The 16,846-nt window shown below is 38.6% G+C and overlaps 1 protein-coding gene across 6 annotated transcripts; it reads left to right on the forward strand.

The window, feature by feature from the left end:
* Positions 1-481: 481 nt before the first annotated feature.
* stat4 (signal transducer and activator of transcription 4) lies at positions 482-15,363 on the forward strand. 6 transcript variants are annotated; one of them, XM_084544902.1, is made up of 23 exons: positions 482-637; positions 752-915; positions 2,138-2,273; positions 5,836-5,934; positions 6,753-6,845; positions 6,939-7,247; positions 7,403-7,554; positions 9,254-9,412; positions 9,895-9,987; positions 10,308-10,367; positions 10,472-10,492; positions 10,656-10,749; positions 11,010-11,054; positions 11,207-11,290; positions 11,376-11,474; positions 11,616-11,751; positions 11,841-11,893; positions 12,182-12,276; positions 12,796-12,932; positions 13,123-13,314; positions 13,430-13,475; positions 13,725-13,830; positions 14,422-15,363. In XM_084544902.1, exons 2-23 carry the CDS (start codon positions 788-790, stop codon positions 14,443-14,445), a joined length of 2,361 nt encoding a protein of 786 aa, XP_084401028.1. In that variant the 5' UTR covers positions 482-637; positions 752-787; the 3' UTR covers positions 14,446-15,363. The 6 variants fall into 6 exon arrangements, with proteins under 6 accessions (XP_084401028.1, XP_084401029.1, XP_084401030.1 ...); XM_084544903.1 differs by lacking the exon at positions 14,422-15,363 and having other exon boundaries at positions 6,939-7,017; positions 7,162-7,247; positions 13,725-14,346; XM_084544904.1 differs by lacking the exon at positions 14,422-15,363 and having other exon boundaries at positions 6,939-7,017; positions 7,162-7,247; positions 10,659-10,749; positions 13,725-14,346.
* Positions 15,364-16,846: the final 1,483 nt, after the last annotated feature.

Raw genomic sequence — 16,846 nt, forward strand, 5'->3', positions numbered from 1 at the left:
GGGCTAAATATAGTGAAGTGTAAAGTTACAGGTCATCCAAGCTTTTATGTCTTTAAAGCATATAGACAAATAATAACACAGATTTTCTTGTTTTCATGGCATGAGTAGGACATATTAGGCAGCAAGTGAACATTTTGTCTGAGCGTCTCCGTAAAGCTCTTATGGGGTGTTCTCTGTTTGCAGTGTTCAGTACGTAGAAGTTGTCCAAGGAAGGAAATGCAGAGTACCAGACACGCACTCATGGGCAGCTAAGGCTCACTGATGGATTTTGCCAGTGTGGTCTGATCAAGCAAACGCACTACTGTGTTGTTCAAACTGCTGAAAAAGTTAATGCTGGCTCTGACACAAATGTGCCAGAACACACAATGCAGTTTGTTTTGTTATGTACTTCAGATTCAACCAACAATGGTGTTAATATCCATGTCTGAATGATTTGAAACGTCTACTGAACTGAACAGTAATTTTCTTTTGTCTTTCTTTTTTTCTGTTTGAGGGAGGAGTGTTTCCTGAATACCTGAGCCTCTGAGAGTAAATGAGGTCGCTTCCTGAAATGACAGACACAAAACGAAAGTTGAAGAGAGAAACAAGCGCACATGGTGAATGACACTGACGGGAAACCAGTGCACAAACGTCTCAGGTAACACACATTAAGAAATATATCATCTATATCAATAAATGTTTACAATGGTGATGATTGATTAATGATTAATGACAGAGAATAAATGACATGCTGCCTTGACTGTTTCTCCAGTTTTGTGTGAATCGTGGCATCTGTACGCACCGCAGCATGAGCCAGTGGAAGCAGATTCAGCAGCTGGAGATCAGACTCCTTGAACATGTGGACTATCTGTACGATGATAATTTTCCTATGGACATCCGGCAGGGGCTGGCCAGCTGGATCGAGTCTCAGGACTGGTGAGTCCCCCTAATGAGTGCGTGTATGTGCCGAGGGTTCATCTGGACATACTGAACGTAGAACAACGAAAACTGAAGAAGAAATCTTAAATGTACACACGAAGAGGCAAGAACATTTTTAGGTTGAAACAAGCATTTGTCACATATTTGGTGAGAGATAGGTCAAACCGTAGAAACATAAATTATTTTTGGGCATGAATGAGAACACATCATTTGCTGAAAAAAACTTACAGACTTCATCATTATTTTTAATTCTATTAAGAATTACAAAAGGGTTCAAGTTGTTTTTTTATTTAAAACTACACTATACATTTGCAATGGAACTATGCCATCATCATGTGATGATGCTGAAGGTGTTGTTCAGTGAAATAATCCCATAGAGATCTCACCCTCCTGGGAAAGGTCCCCTTACGGAATGCTTTGGAGTCTTTCAGCTAATTGTTTTGGTTTTACGTTCTTGGCGGCCCAAACCAAAGCGTGGGTGAGCTTGTGTGACCCTAGATTTTACAAACCATTTTTTTTCTGTCATCAACTATTTCATGCAGGCATTTTTGTTTTCATTGTAAAAGTACTGAAATTTCAACGATTACATGACCTGTCTGTTAGCAAGCAAAAAGGTTAGAAAGAAGCAAGCATTTAGCAGGCAAATGGTAAGACCACTTTAGCTAAATTGAAAGTAAATTTGACAGCAAACTGATACAAACATTGCTCTGTATTTGCTAGATGTGTACCTGGCATTTTTTTTATTTCAAGCTTGTTCGAGTGGCCCTCAAATTAAACTGCCACATCTTTAAATATTCCTGGATTTTTCTTGTACTTTCCAAATTGACTGATGCAACATTGTCCTTTTACATTATGAACAAGTATGTGTGCACCTGATAGCTTTGTGTCAAGCTCCATGACAAGTAAGCAATTCTCAGATATAATGAAGCCATGCTTTCCACCTTTCATTCATTTTTTCACATACCTTTGCTTTGTTTTCATAAAAACCATCGTAGAACCAGCCAGGCTGATACATATGAATCTTCTGATCTACGTGATCCAGTTAAATCAATGCAGCCATTAGGTGTAGAATCTACGTTTAAAACGTTTCACTTATTTCATGAGCAATAGCACAAAATATTTCAACAAGGTCTCTTTCTTTTTGCTTTACGAGCATTACAGCAGCTACCCTTTACTTTACTGGGTTTGCTCCATAACGTGGCATGCCTTGTATTTTCAGGGACACAGCGGTTAACGACGAGTCCATGGCCACTGTGCTGTTCACCAACCTGCTGTCCCAGCTGGAGAGGGTACGCTCACAGGAGCAGAACTTTCTGCAAAGACACAATATGAAGATCATACAACAGCAGCTGCAGGTACGTCACCTTCCTTCCATCCCTTCATGTCTTGGTTATGTCCCATTAAGCACTCTATTCTCAACAGAGTTTTCTAGCACTCTGATCTGCGCTCTGTAACACAATCTCTTGTTACATGTAGTACTTTCTACTGTATTCTATGCTTAAATGTCTCACTTTGGACAATCAGATACTCATACTCTAAAACCACAGAGCTGATTGTTCCTTTTATTATTTGATACGCATATATAATGATATGCAAAGATTAAACAAAGGAAGTACTAAAGCATTCTTTACTTACGTTGTTTTGCTGACACAAATCATTACAAATCAAAGAGTTCATTTCATTTTGTGAAAGAATTATATGTCAGACACAGATATGCTTTTAAAACTCCATAGATATGACATGCTAACGAATCAGGAAATACGTCTTTCGTTTTAACCACAAAAAACATCAGCTGTTGAGCATAAAGTGATGACAGTTGGGAAAGAATGAAGTGTAGAGACACAGCACTTTAAAAGGCTTTGAATTGTATTTACATGATTAAGCTAATTCTGAGAATGTTCGTTACTTTGGGGAAGGAAAGGCCAAAGAGCATGACTCTTTATAAAGTACAAAGATGTGACTCACTATTAGGATTTATTTGTTTTTCTCTCTATATAGAAATCTGATCTTACATTACAGTAGTACGTGTTCAGAAGTGGTGCTCAGGCAAATATCTGTCATTAACAGAGAGCCGAGAGCATCTACAATAAGGAGAAGTAGTTTCAAGGGCTATGATGTACTACTGTACATGTACTGGAGGTGAAAGGGAAGTAAAATGTAATAGCTATACTCACAAACTGGGAATTGCTCTAGATGTGTAGCTGGTTTCTATTTGTGTGTTGCTTGCGTGTGTTACCTGAGAGTCGCTGCTACTGTTTTTACTTATTCAGCCTTAAAATTCAAATGAAGTGACCTTTCACAGTATGAGACTGAGTTCAGACTGTTCTTTCATTAATTTGCTGATCTGAGGTAATCTCTACCTGAGCATTTGATAGTGTAGCGTTTGGCTGAGGGCCCTCACAGGATGTTTGGTTAAGTTCAAAGCACGTCATGAGCCACGCTTTATTTTTATTCTTGAAAAGACATATACCTTTGCGGAACAAGCCCATGAGGCTGTTTCCTGTGTGTCAGAATGTATGCGCTCTGCGTCGAAGTCAACACTTCTCAGAGGAAGCAGTTACTCGTGTGCGGTAGTCAAAAGTGTTTGCGGCTTTTTGTTGTTGTTATTATGTGCGAATGAAGTTTGTCTCATCGATTCATACAGTAAAAGAGCGATATTAAGACACATCAATGTTTGTTTCTCTCTTCCATTCATGCCCAAGCAGAATCTTTATGGGCAAACCCCCTCCTGTACACTCACGTTTTCATTTGACCTTTACTGACCTTGGTGAGAAATTGAAGAAATTGAGTGTGTCCCCGACAAAAACACCACAACAGTCAGAACCAAGCGCCTGCAATGTTGCCAGAAGATGCTTTTGCATTTTAAAAGAGAAGTGAGCTTGCAGTTTGCAAATGCTAGGGGCACTAAACCAAACGAATCTGACGCTTGGCAATGCACCGTGAAAGCGAGTGTGTAGGTGTGTGTTTACGCATCCTCAGTCATTCTGGCAATGATGCTGAAGAAAAGTTAGTCACCTCTGGGGGCGAGATAAAGTTTCCCTTTTCCCTCAGCAGAATTTTGTGTACTTTTCTAAGTGGGCTTAAATATCACTAAACCCTCATTCAAGTCAAGCAGTGTTGTAGAGACAGTGTGTGGTTTAGGGAAAGTTTGCTGCTGTTGCATATGTCAGTGAACATAAAACATTGATCTGCGTTCTGTGGCTATAAAGGAACATTATTAGCTTAAGGACATTAGATGTATGACAGAAAGCCAGCTACAAACTGGAAACAAACTGTATAAAAGACATGGACATTGGACAGTGTGGGTCTCATGAAGAACTGTTATGGTTGCGTGTCTACATGGCTGCAGCTCTTCATCTAACAGCTCACTGTTGCTGCTACTTCTTGTTCCATTACTCCCTGCAGAATTTGAAGTTGCCCTGTCAACACATGTTCAAATTGACCATTGTCTTGTCTAGGCTTATTTTTGATGAGCAGTGGGAGTAACTGTTGAACTCACTGACAAACACATTGCATTTGCTGCACCAAAAATGTTTTTCCATCGCAAAGCTGCAGGATATGTTCTGATTGATTCTGATTGTCAGCAATCTCTGAAAGCATCAGCTTTGTGACAAGTTATAATTCTGCCATCATTACCCATTGCACCATGCATTAGTAATATCCTAATATAGCTTTATTCACCGCAGACACCCAACTCATGATAATGAAAATACACTCATTAGACCAAACCATTAGGTAAACTAGTGAAAACATCACACACTAAATCCCCATTCATGACTGTTCTAATGTTCAGTTTATGCTGAAACAGCTTCACAAAAGTGGTAATTCAACTGGATGATCATTTTGGAACTGGACGGAATAAAACACAAGTGTTTCTATCATTTAGCATAGACTATTGGCTAAAAATGGGTGGTCAAAATAATGGAAACATATATAGTTCGATAATGCTACAAACCACATCCTCTGAAATGAAAATACTGTTTTCTCTCGGTATTTTAAAGAAATGGTACATTACATAACCTTCATGAAACTAAGATTTAGGCCAGGACTGTTATATTAAAAGATATGCACAACCCTTTCAGTTCTATCATCAGTGGATTACAGGCTTAGTCTTCATTGTGATGCACAGTGACTGAACAGACGTACAGTATACTGTATTTACATGAACTTCTTGAGATTTTTGTGGCATTCTTTTTTTTAAAGCTTTCTTATGCGAGTCTCCTGCCTTTAATTAATACATTTCTGGTTTATCCCTCTCACACAGTGTATTCTACTTAAGAAATCTGGATATTTTAAGTTGATCTGGATTTCTCAAAAATAATGACATTTTAGTCCCTCACATTATATAGTTTATATAGTCCAGTGGTGATAGTCACAAGGGTGATGCTCCAGAGCTTCTAAAATAAATGACAGTGCTGTGTGTTGTAATATACATTGCAGGGATTGTTACATTTAAAAGCAATCCTAAAAGTAAGGATCAAGTCATTTTCTGCTCATTTAAGGAATCAGCACTAAGGAATCAGCTTCAACTTGTTTCTGATGTGAAAATGGTCATCATACCTGCAAAGTGTTCTCCAAGATTCAAATGTAAATATAGTACCTGTCTGCAACAGCATATTACAACACAGTGGTTGTTACTGGAAAATGGTCCTTTTAAATCCGGTTATATGTCATTCCATTTTGATTAAATGTACTTCCAGTAAAATCTCATGAATCCGATAAGACACATGGTGCCAGCTCTTTCTAAACACTATTTCCTCATTATCGGAAGCTTGGTTTTGCTGCATGGCAAGATAAACAGATGCTGAGAAAGCTAAGAGACATGTCATTAATAAAACAACTGCAGTTTCTTGTTTTATTTTATTTTGCTACATTGCCCTAATATTTTTTGTAAATTAAATGTTCTGTGTGTCACAGCTAAAATATGCAACCAACTCTGCTGTCATGGCCAGAGTTATCTCCACTTGCCTCAGGGAGGAGCGACGTATTCTTTCCAGCGCCTGCACGCAAGAACAGGTTTGTTTATCTGCCTTGAAGGGAAAGTCCCTCTGATTCTTTCATTACACTTGCTGGTAAATTAGGGCTGCTACCAGGAAGACACCATTGTGTAGCATGCACCCCCACACTCCCAAGGGTTTCACTTTATTCCCAAGAAATCATGCAGATTGTTTCAATAAACGGAAAATAGATGACCGTTGATTTTCTGTTCCAGTATTCCAGAAGGGCAGCTGCAAATATACTGTAAAACTAAATTAACGAGTGTTAATAATAATAAAAGTTATACATCAATATATGAAAAAAATCCCAATTTTATTGTTAAAATACTGAAATTATGTACATTACATTTTCAAAAAAACTGCAGCATTCAGGCTGATTTCTTTTCTTCTGGTTACAGGTACACCCTATATTTTCATATCTACAGTACTACTGTACTACTTGTATATATGAAAGAATTCTATTATAGTGATTCACCCACAGAAAATTATAGCCCAACTTTTGACTTTTCCATAACTCCACAAGCATCTTTTAACCTACCCTACACCAGCTTGCTCAGCACTAAGTGGCAGACAGACACAGATAGACAGATCCTATTGCAACTTTAAGTTTAGTATGAGGAAAAACAAGAGGCAAAAATCCCTAGGGAGACATAATCTCAATACTGTAGTTAAATTTTAGATACTGTGCATATTGTTAAGGAGGTTTAACCCCTGGAATAAGAAGTGCTGATCATTCCACTGTGAAATCCAGCTCACACACAGGAAACAGTTATCTTACAAATATATAAGGATTCGATTAACAAAATAAAAAAAGCTGACTAAATAAACATTTCACAGGGTCCACTGGAGAAATCTTTGCAGAATTCTGTGGCTTTTGAGAGGCAGAAGAACATGGACAACAGAGTTGGGATCATCAGGGGCAGCGTGCAGGTAATTTAAACACTCCAATCTTTTACAAAAGATCAATGCAAAGTCCTGCAGTACTGCATTTTGTAAATCAACTTTACAAATATCTTTTTGTAGTTGATGGACCAGGCTGTAAAATACATTGAGGATATGCAAGATGACTTTGATTTCCGCTATAAGACCCTACAGTCTCGAGGTAAGCTCTGTTTTAAGCTGTGCTCACAAGTTATGGAAAAACATCGACTTATTTACTCATTTAAAAGTGTTCCTTCCTACAACTGTGCAAAAGAACTGCCGAAATCTTCAAAACTATGTATTTGTGGTCATGTGTTTGTGTTAGAATCAGCGGATAGGAACTCTGACATGATGAAACAGGAAGTAACAAGACTGCAGGAAATGCTTAACAGGCTCGACTTTAAAAGGAAGGTATGTGTCTGTGTCATCGTGCAAAAGCTCTGAAATTAGAGAGTCTTGCAAAAACGTGTCAAAATGCAAGACTTAGGTGTAAAAATAAAAATTCATGCACCGTACGAATTACATGACCATCAACATCATCAGTTGTTTTTCCATTTCTTTGTCAGGAGATTCTGTCAAAAATGGATGTTGTGATCAAAGAGATTGATGACCTTATGACTTCTCAGCTCAACCCTGAGCTGCAGGACTGGAAGCGCAGGCAGCAGATCGCTGCCATCGGTGGACCTCTGCTTACTGGCCTGGATCAGCTGCAGAGTTGGTAATAAACTCCAGTCAACCCATAGAAATGATCTGTTTCAGACATTCAACATTTCTAGCATTTCTAGGTGCGTGGTAAAGGCCAACATCTTTCAGTCTCCACACCTCCAGCTTGTCACACAGACTTTGTGTTATAGTTCTGTAATTTCCAAACCAAAACCGAGATTACCCCGATGACATCAGCGGGGTTATTTTGGCAAACTTGAAAGCACAAGAAGCCTTTCATAATTTATTATGGTGACCAAAAATCTGGTTTCTTCCCATGGTATTCATATTTTCCATACGTGGTCGTCTCTTTAAATTCATCCAAAAAAGTACCCATTTGTTGTCATTCATTAGATTTCCGAGATAAACAGTCAAGTAGATATAGGCCTACACAAGATAGCTATTTTACTACAGTAGCACGTCAGTAAATCAATAAAGCTTTCATTGATGGGTTTTTATTTAGCAGCATATCTCTATCACTTCTGTCAGTCTACCTCTTTGGTCCAGCGTCAACAATTACCTGATGCAGCGACATAAAATGTTGTACCCAGCACATGCTTGACCTTTGTAGCAGTGTTAATTTTGACATCCATTTTTAATTGAGTCTTAGTTTTAAGATGAAAACCCTTTTTATCTTAAAACCATATTTTGAAGCAAAAAAACATTTCAAATCTTAAACAATAAATTGCAGGATTGTAACTTGAATGGTTTACTGTATTACTTTAGGATTCATAGGATTCATTCCAGGAACTACAATTATGGACAATTTTAGTTTGCTAATCCACTTCTTACCGTGATGGAGGCTGCATAAATAGCAGGGTGATGTGCCTTCAAATGTCGTATTGTTCACACCTACTTTGTAGCCACAGAGTTTGTGGAAGTCTTCTAGTTTTGGTAGACTATCATTGCCAAAAAATGCCCAATATTCATATAACATCTTATCATATGAAAGATATATTAGTTTTAGCTTGTCAACATCTTGTCTTAGTCCCAGCAAAAATGGTCGTCAAATTTGTTTTGGTAATCTTTTTTATTTTATTTTGTTTGTTGCCCAATCATCACTAACATATCGATTGATTATCTGGCCATAAAGACATGTTCAATGGTACTTTTGTGTTTAGCATATATTAGCATGTTAGCCGCATCACAATATCCAGCTTTTACTTCCACCGTAAAAATGTCTTTCTAAGAAGATCTGCAACCAAATCAATAGCCTCTCATTCTTCCACCGTCATGGGTTCAAAAAATAGCTATCAAAATGTTAACGGGGACGATTTGCTTGCGCACCTCGCAACAGATAAACATGAACCGCTAGCTTGGTTTAAACGGAGTGGCTCTCTGACCCTCCAGTCAGAGGACATGAAAGCGCTGACACTACCGTAAACCAGCAGAGAAGGCCTAAGAATACAAACATGAAATGTGATTGGTTAAAGGAACAGTGTCATGGCTAGTAGGCCCATCTTGCTAAGACAATTTCCAGCATGTTTTCCATTTAAAAAGCTGCTCCATGTTACTACAGTGTTACACAAGTACATCAGCCTCACATAATTACAGTAACACATGTCCAGTCGTTTCCAGGGTGAATCCTCACTGATAGCAGCTACGCCATTATCATAATCTGTCAAGTTCATGTATTTGACTTAGGTAAATATTCTCTGTCTCTGTTCCCTTCTTTTTTCCCCTGCCTCCTCTCACTCCCCCCACGCCTTTCTCAGGTTCACTCTGACAGCCCAGAGCCTGTTCCAGATCAAGCGTCAGCTGGACAAACTGGGGGAGTTGGTTGTGAAGGTCACCTATGAGAGCGACCCAATACCGCTGCAAAAACCTCAGATGGAAGATCGAGTTAAATACCTCATCTACCACCTCATTAAGAGGTACGAACAAAACACAGCCCGACACTAGACAATGCAAGGAGACACACTGTGCACAGAATACAGTGAAATATAATAAAACCATAGTTTTATTTTGTAAGAGAAGTGTTTTTAGTTTAGCATGTTTCTATTTCCAAGCAGGAATTTATTAGTGAATAGCTATATCTGGGTAGTGGAAACAGTCTAATTTGCATTCATTTCATTTTATCGTTTGAGACTTGTGTAGCATAATTTTTTTTTGTGTGTAAAAAGGCCTCCAGATTGCACACAGACTGACAAGGCGGACATGTAAATGAGAAATGTGACTTCCTCCTCTACTTGCAGAACTGATGTTTTACACAATATACAATTAGATGATAGATGGTAAATACAGGATAAACACAAGCAGCTGTGGTTTGAATGCTCTCTGTACTCTAAAAGGCACAATTGAGTTCACTTGTCTAGTGAAATCCTTTTGAAACTCATGTTGTGTGATTTGTTTCCAGCTCATTTGTTGTGGAGAAGCAACCATGTATGCCCACACATCCACAGAAACCCCTCATTATTAAGACTGGAGTACAGTTCACCACCAAAGTCAGGTAACCTTGTGTCACATAAATGTTTTTATGATTTCTTTCTGCTGTGTGTGACCTTCTCATTCAGATCTGTCACATTTTTTCAAATGTTTATGCCTCTGTGCATCAACATTGTGTTTTCTTGTTGCCTGTCAGTATGTCTGTCTGGCCACTTCTTGTAAACACAGTTTATGAAATTTATTCAAATTTGTTACAAACTTTCACTTGGACACAAGGATGAACTAATCAGGATATGGTGGTCAAAGGTCATCAGCATCTCATAAAACGTGGTTTTGGCAATAATTGTTCCCTAACTGTGACAACGTGTTTCTGATGTCTCACAGACTCCTGGTTAAACTTCCAGAAGTGGATTATCAACTGAAAGTGAAAACAACATTTGACAAGTACAGTTTTTTTCCCTTAATTTTCATTCTTTCATTTTTTTTTTAAATTAAAAAATCTAACTGCTGCCTGAGAAGTAACATTTTTAATACGTGTGTGTTTCTAGGGACCTTCCCCCTGGCAGAGTGTGAGTACGAACAATCCCAATGCAGAGAGTTATCTCTCCAGGACAACAACCTACAGCCGATGTTTGATAGCTATTAGAGATTACTCTGTTGTAGATGGGAGCTGGCATTTATTATTAAATGTAAGTTATGAATAATAATACTCTTTTTTATTTTTCCTCTCAGAAGTCGTCAGTTTTTCATCCTTACTAACAACACTAAAGTTATGGACATTGAGGACTACTCAAATGGTTGCCTCTCGGTGGAGTTCAGACACCTGGTAAGACGACATTCGGTGTCAGAATTTATTGACTCTTATGTATTCTAAGTAGTTAATGCTATCCCCATTGTGGGATAAAAAAAGAATTATCGTATCGTATCGTATCGTATTGTATCGTATCGTATCGTATCGTATCGTATCATATTGTATCGTATCGTATCGTATCGTATCGTATTTAACTTGGTTGTTATAAAACCTTCACAAGTTCCTCTTTTTAAAATGATATTCAAGCCAGATGACACTGAGTTTGTACTTTACAGCAGCTGAAAGAGAAGAAATATATCAATGGCACAAAGGGGAATGAGGTAAGAATCATAGATGAAGAGCTTACCTCATGCCCTCTGCTGAACACTTATGCTTTGACAGTGATCAATATTGTCATATTCAAACATCTATCTATGACACCCCAAGTTAATAACCTCAACATGGTTTGCTGTGTGCTTTGTGTCTTTTGCAGGGCCTGCTGTCTGTGACAGAAGAGCTTCACTCTCTCAGTTTTGAGGCTTGCTTCACAGTGCAGGGCCTCACCATCGATCTGGAGGTCAGCAGCAGTGTATTGCTTCTGATATTTAGGTGTCTGTCTTTGTTGTTGTCATTCTCTCACATTGCTTGTGATTTTTTTCCAGACGTGTTCCCTGCCACTAGTGGTGATTTCCAATGTGAGTCAGTTGCCTGGAGGCTGGGCATCCGTCATGTGGTATAACCTCCTGACTGATGAACCGAGGGTGAGCAGTTACACTTTGACAAGGAGAATTATTCATATAAATAAATGTGACCTACAAGGTGTAATTTTAAGTTTTTGTTTAAATAGCCTTACAATGGCTTTAAATGACTCACCATTATTTTCCACGTAACACAATCTGCAGAACTTGGCATTCTTTGGGAATCCACCTCGAGCCAACTGGAGCCAGCTCTCTGAAGTCCTCAGCTGGCAGTTTTCCACTTTTGCCGGTCGGGGTCTCAACAAGGAGCAGCTCACCATGTTGGGAGAAAAGCTTTTTGGTTTGTTATACATTAGATTATTAAGCTACAGCTGTTGTTCAGGTAACCTTTTACATTTAATTTATTCAGTTTTCTCTGTATTTCCTTAGGTCAACATGCCTCCTGCAGTGATTATCAAGTGTCCTGGTCTAAGTTTTCTAAGGTAAACTTGAAGTAAAATGACCACATAGACCAAGAATATGACCAGCTCCAACTGTGGTCTGAGTGATCATATCTCAAATGTGTCCTCAGTGTGTCTTGGGTGTGTTCACTCCTGTGCTTTTGCATGTTAGTACCAGGTCTGTACATGGCCAGCACCATGCGGTGCCAGGGTCAGTGTGATTGTGCCATCTAGTGGCCAATTGCTGATCCTGTTGGATGGTGTTGTAATTCAGCCAATGCAAGATAATTGCTCATTTCATTTATTTCCATGTATCCTATATTCTTCTAGGAGAATATTCCAGGAAAGCCATTCAGTTTCTGGATGTGGCTGGACTCCATCCTAGAGCTCATCAAGAAGCACTTGCTGCCAGTCTGGAATGAGAAGTAGGTCACAACTGCTGCTTTCCTATATTCAGTTACAATAGAAATCACCACTTTCCAATAAGGCACCATGAATAAACCTGTAATTAATAGTTGCATTAGTGCTTAATTCATATTTTACTAATGTATAATACAATGTGTAATACAAATAATGTGTAATACAATCTATTAATAAAGAACCACGATGATCTACCAAAAAAGACAAGATGCAGGAGGATTCCACAACCTTGCAACCATATTATGTTCCTATTAATGGCTGTAACTGATCTGTAAATTATTTTAAATGATGTTTTTTAACCATTAAAATAATTAATTACAACTTACACTAAAGGCTACACTTTATAAATGTCACCACAATCACAAGCTAATAACTAAAACCTAAAAACAGACACATTAACAACAGCAACATAAACTAATTGCAGATTAGGCAATAGTAATAGTATGCATTGTAAAAATGTGTACGTCATAAAAACCTAATTTCGTTTTTACTTTTTCTTACTTTTACCAACACCATCCATGAAGCTACATCATGGGTTTTGTGAGCAAAGAGATGGAGCGTGCTTTGCTGAAGGACAAAGAGCCAGGCACCTTCCTCTTACGCTTCAGTGAGAGCCACCTCGGGGGAATCACCTTCACCTGGGTGGAGCACAATGACAATGGTGAGGTCTCTTTTAAAAATACCACTTCACACGCATCACTTGTGGCTGTAAAATATAAAAGTATACTAAACTTTCAACTTTCAGCCAGTTAAATATTTATGTTATAATAATCTGCCCAAGCTAATTTCCAGCTGATTGTTTTGTGCAGGCTTTACCTGATTTCCTTGCTATGTTTGACGGTTTACACCAGGTGATGTGAAATTAAACTCCGTGGAGCCATACACTAAAAACCGCCTCAGTGCTCTCCCATTTGCCGACATCATACGAGACTACAAAGTGATCTCAGATGGGGTTGTTCCCGAAAACCCACTCAAGTTCCTCTACCCCGACATCCCCAAAGACGAGGCCTTCGGACGGCTGTACAACAGTCAGCCAAGCAAAGGTTAGAGAATAAAAATGTATATTTATTCAGGGTTCATATTTTTTAGCGCTTGAATCCATGGGTAACACACATGTAGACTATGACACTAATCTCCCTATATCTCTCAAATTTCCAGTCGATCCATACATACCATCTACCCTGATCCCCATCTCAGAATTGCGGTAAGTTCTTCATGACTGAGGACTGAGGATACGTTTCTGTTTCATTTACTTCCTACTAAAACAATGTATCCTTGTAAAATATTAATCAGACATTTATCTTGACATTAAATTATTGGAACAAACCTGTGTAGTCAATATCGAACAAGGCCCATTGCTTGTGATGTTTAAGTATAATGAGAGAAATGGAATTCAACTGGAAAATAATTTCAGTTGCTTATATTCCATTGCTTTGTCTCATTGCTGTTCTAGCTCCAATGCAAGTGCCACGCCTCCTTCTTGTCAGTCTCCTGAGCCACCAATGACTCCAGGGGAGTTCAACATGCTCAATGAGCACCTGTGCTTTGATATTGATGCCGTAAGTTTGCATGTTAGCAAATTTATGCATTTTTCCTAAAGTCTGTGAAGGTTCTTAGTCACCCAGGCAATTGAACTGGACTGGAGAGTATCCTGAAGACGTTTTGTAACTCATCCAAGTAGCTTCTTCAGTTCTTAGATACTGGTAAACGTTTTACCCACGTTCAAACCTTGAGACAGCAGTTTGTTGGCCAATTATGGTCGTTAACAGACACCAGTCATGTGAGTTTCAGGTGGACAACACTTACACACCTAAGCTGAAAAAGCTGTCTGGATGAGTGGTGAAGCATCTTCAAGATACTCTACAAGTGCAGTTGCATGACCAACAAATACGACTCGATCATATTGGCAAATATTGTGTGTGTGTGTATCCAATGCCTGATATATTGTATTCCTCTGTGTCACAGAGCTAATATGCAATATTAGATACAATGCAAGTCACACTTCCATGGGTCAGATTGTTGCACTTAATCAGGTGATAACAGACCCAGCCTATCCATTGCTAGAATTGGCCTACAGTGGCCAACTAATTTAGAAAATTAGGGATCCTGATTCTACGCGACTAATTTTATTTGCCTTTTTTGTTTTACAGATGAGCTCTCCATATTCAGAGTAAATGGAGAAGAAAACATGCAGCATTTGGTTCATTGACTCTCTCCTAAAGTTTTCGCACTGACCTGACGCTGGTCTCCACCCTGCCAGTCTTGATGATCATGAAACTGAGTCAGCTGTGTTTAAAGTGCTTCTGTGGTTAAAATAGGTTTATTAACTGTGCTATTTTATGTTATATATATATATATAGTATATTCATGATCTTCTTTAAAGAAGTGTTGACGTTAGTCTGTTTTTATTGTTAATCTGTGATGGCTTGCATATAATCAATTATATTTCAACGATGGATTAATTTGCAAGGTCTCTTGTATATAAAACTTTAGAAATCTGTTTATTTTGATTTTAATGTACCATATTGGCCATATTGTACTATAGTAAGAGACAATGGTGCCATTGATCAGTAACTATACTGATCAATGGCACCATTGTCTTATTTACATAAATGTCACTGGGATTAGTTGAAGCTGCATAGTAGTGACAGTTCTGATCAGGCTCTCAGTTGTAGAATTCTTCAGCCTTTAGTTCAAGGTTAGCTCACCAGCCACCTATCGTCCACAATGAGGCACGTCTACAAGCAACAATTTAGAGCTTTTATTTTGAAAGTAAAAGTAAAGTAAAGTATCTGCCCAAAACCGCTGCCTCCTTGATTTATGTCCCTACAACAATTGTCGAGAATCACTTGATTCTTGGTAAGTCAAGTATGGGGAAGCTCTGATGTAAACATAACGTGAGGAGATTTCACATTAAAAAAAGAGACACTATCAGATAAAAAGTTTTATTGGGAAAGAATAAGAAACTCTGGAGACAGAAGGAAACAGTATACAGACATGTTGGTCAATATTTCCAATAGTGGAAAAATATTGTAATACCTGGAAAACTGTGCCTGTATGATATTAAATCTGCTTACATTTGTAGAAACCTATTAAAGTTCTGTTTGTTTTAGCAAAAATATTTGATTGTATTCATACAGTCAAAGACTGTATCCGCTCCAGTTTTTGGCATTATTGTAATATGTTCTGGGTTCTGGATTCATATCCAGACTGCAGCTGAGTAGCTGTTGGTTCAATCACCCTCATAGTGATATATTTATGGTCATCTCTGACAGGAAGAAGATGGGGGGGGGGGGGGAACATGTGCTCAGTGCATCATCCCCCAGCTGCCTAGGCCTATTGCAGCATAACTAAGGGCTGGTTCAGCTTTATCAAAAAGGGAAGTGTCAAGCCTAACCCTAAAAGTAGAGATAGTGTCTGCCTCCTGAACCCAAACCAGGAGCCACATTAGAGGAGCCTGATAGCTAAAGGCTCTACCTCCCATTCTACCTTTTGAAATTCTAGATCTGTTGGGATGATATGGTACAATGAGGTCTTTCAGATATGATGGAACTTGGACTTTAAGGTTCTTAAGGAGGAGGGTTTAAAATTATATTCTAGATTTTAAAGGAAGCCATGAAGAGAAGCTAAAACTGGAGTAATATGATCTCTCTTGCTGATTCCTGTCAATGCTCTTGCTGCAGCATTTTGAATCAACTGGAGGCTTTTTAAAGAGCTATTTGGACAGCCAGACAGTAATGAATTACAGTAATCCAGCCTGGAAGACACAATGCATGAACTAGTTTTTCAGCATCACTCTGAGACAGGATGTTCCTAATGACAATATTACACAGGTGGAAGAAGACAGTCCTGGTTACTTGCTTTATGTGCGAATGACAGAACATATCCTCATCTAAAATAAAATGTTTAAACCCTATGTTTACTTCCTTAGTGAGACAGAGTAGCAACCTCTTAAAAATATCTCCATGTTAAAATGCTCAGCTTTACAGTAAGTTTGGTATTTGGTTTCCCCAACTGATGACAAGTTTTCATTTTTTTTTTTCCCCCAGCGGACGTTTGTAGCTTTTATTTTGAAATGCAGTCGGAAATAAGATGTCTGCAAATAACGACTGCTTGCTGCATGGTTTTACAGCGAGAGTTTATCGAGAATCACGTGGTTCTCGGTGAGCTGTGACGTGGGTGTTATGTCTCAACCTCGGAAGAAGTCTTTCGTGCAGTTTTATACATTTACGTAGCAAGTGTATATCATCCCACTTCTAAGAAAGGTTTAAAATCTTATAGGCTAGGGATCATTCACCGTAATTAGTATATGTATGAACCACTGACAACGAGCTTTCCTCTCTCATAATTCTGATGATAATATCTTGATGATATAATGCGTTTCAGTGCAACAGTTTTGCCACTGAGATTTTCCTGAGTCATCATTATGTGGTAGTCTGAAGAAACCTGAGATCTGCTTGAACCAAATTTGGTGGCATTGTCCTGTGTCCACGGAAGACTGAGGGTCACACCTGGTTGAGTTTTACTGACTGAACCAGACTGAGCCACCAGATTCTTAAGTAGGCCTGCACATTC

The sequence above is a fragment of the Chelon labrosus genome (genome assembly GCF_963514085.1).
Source record: "Chelon labrosus genome assembly, chromosome: 5".
NCBI classification, from domain to species: Eukaryota; Metazoa; Chordata; class Actinopteri; order Mugiliformes; family Mugilidae; genus Chelon; species Chelon labrosus.

What these genes read in the sequence shown, in the direction of transcription:
- stat4 (XM_084544899.1), top strand. Translation starts at nt 788, where the DNA reads ATGAGCCAGTGGAAGCAGATTCAGCAGCTGGAGATCAGACTCCTTGAA. An exon ending in GTGAAAACAACATTTGACAA is followed by an intron (nt 10,368 to 10,471) that starts GTACAGTTTTTT and finishes GTGTGTTTCTAG; the next exon opens with GGACCTTCCCCCTGGCAGAG. An exon ending in CTGCCAGTCTGGAATGAGAA is followed by an intron (nt 12,277 to 12,795) that starts GTAGGTCACAAC and finishes CCATCCATGAAG; the next exon opens with CTACATCATGGGTTTTGTGA.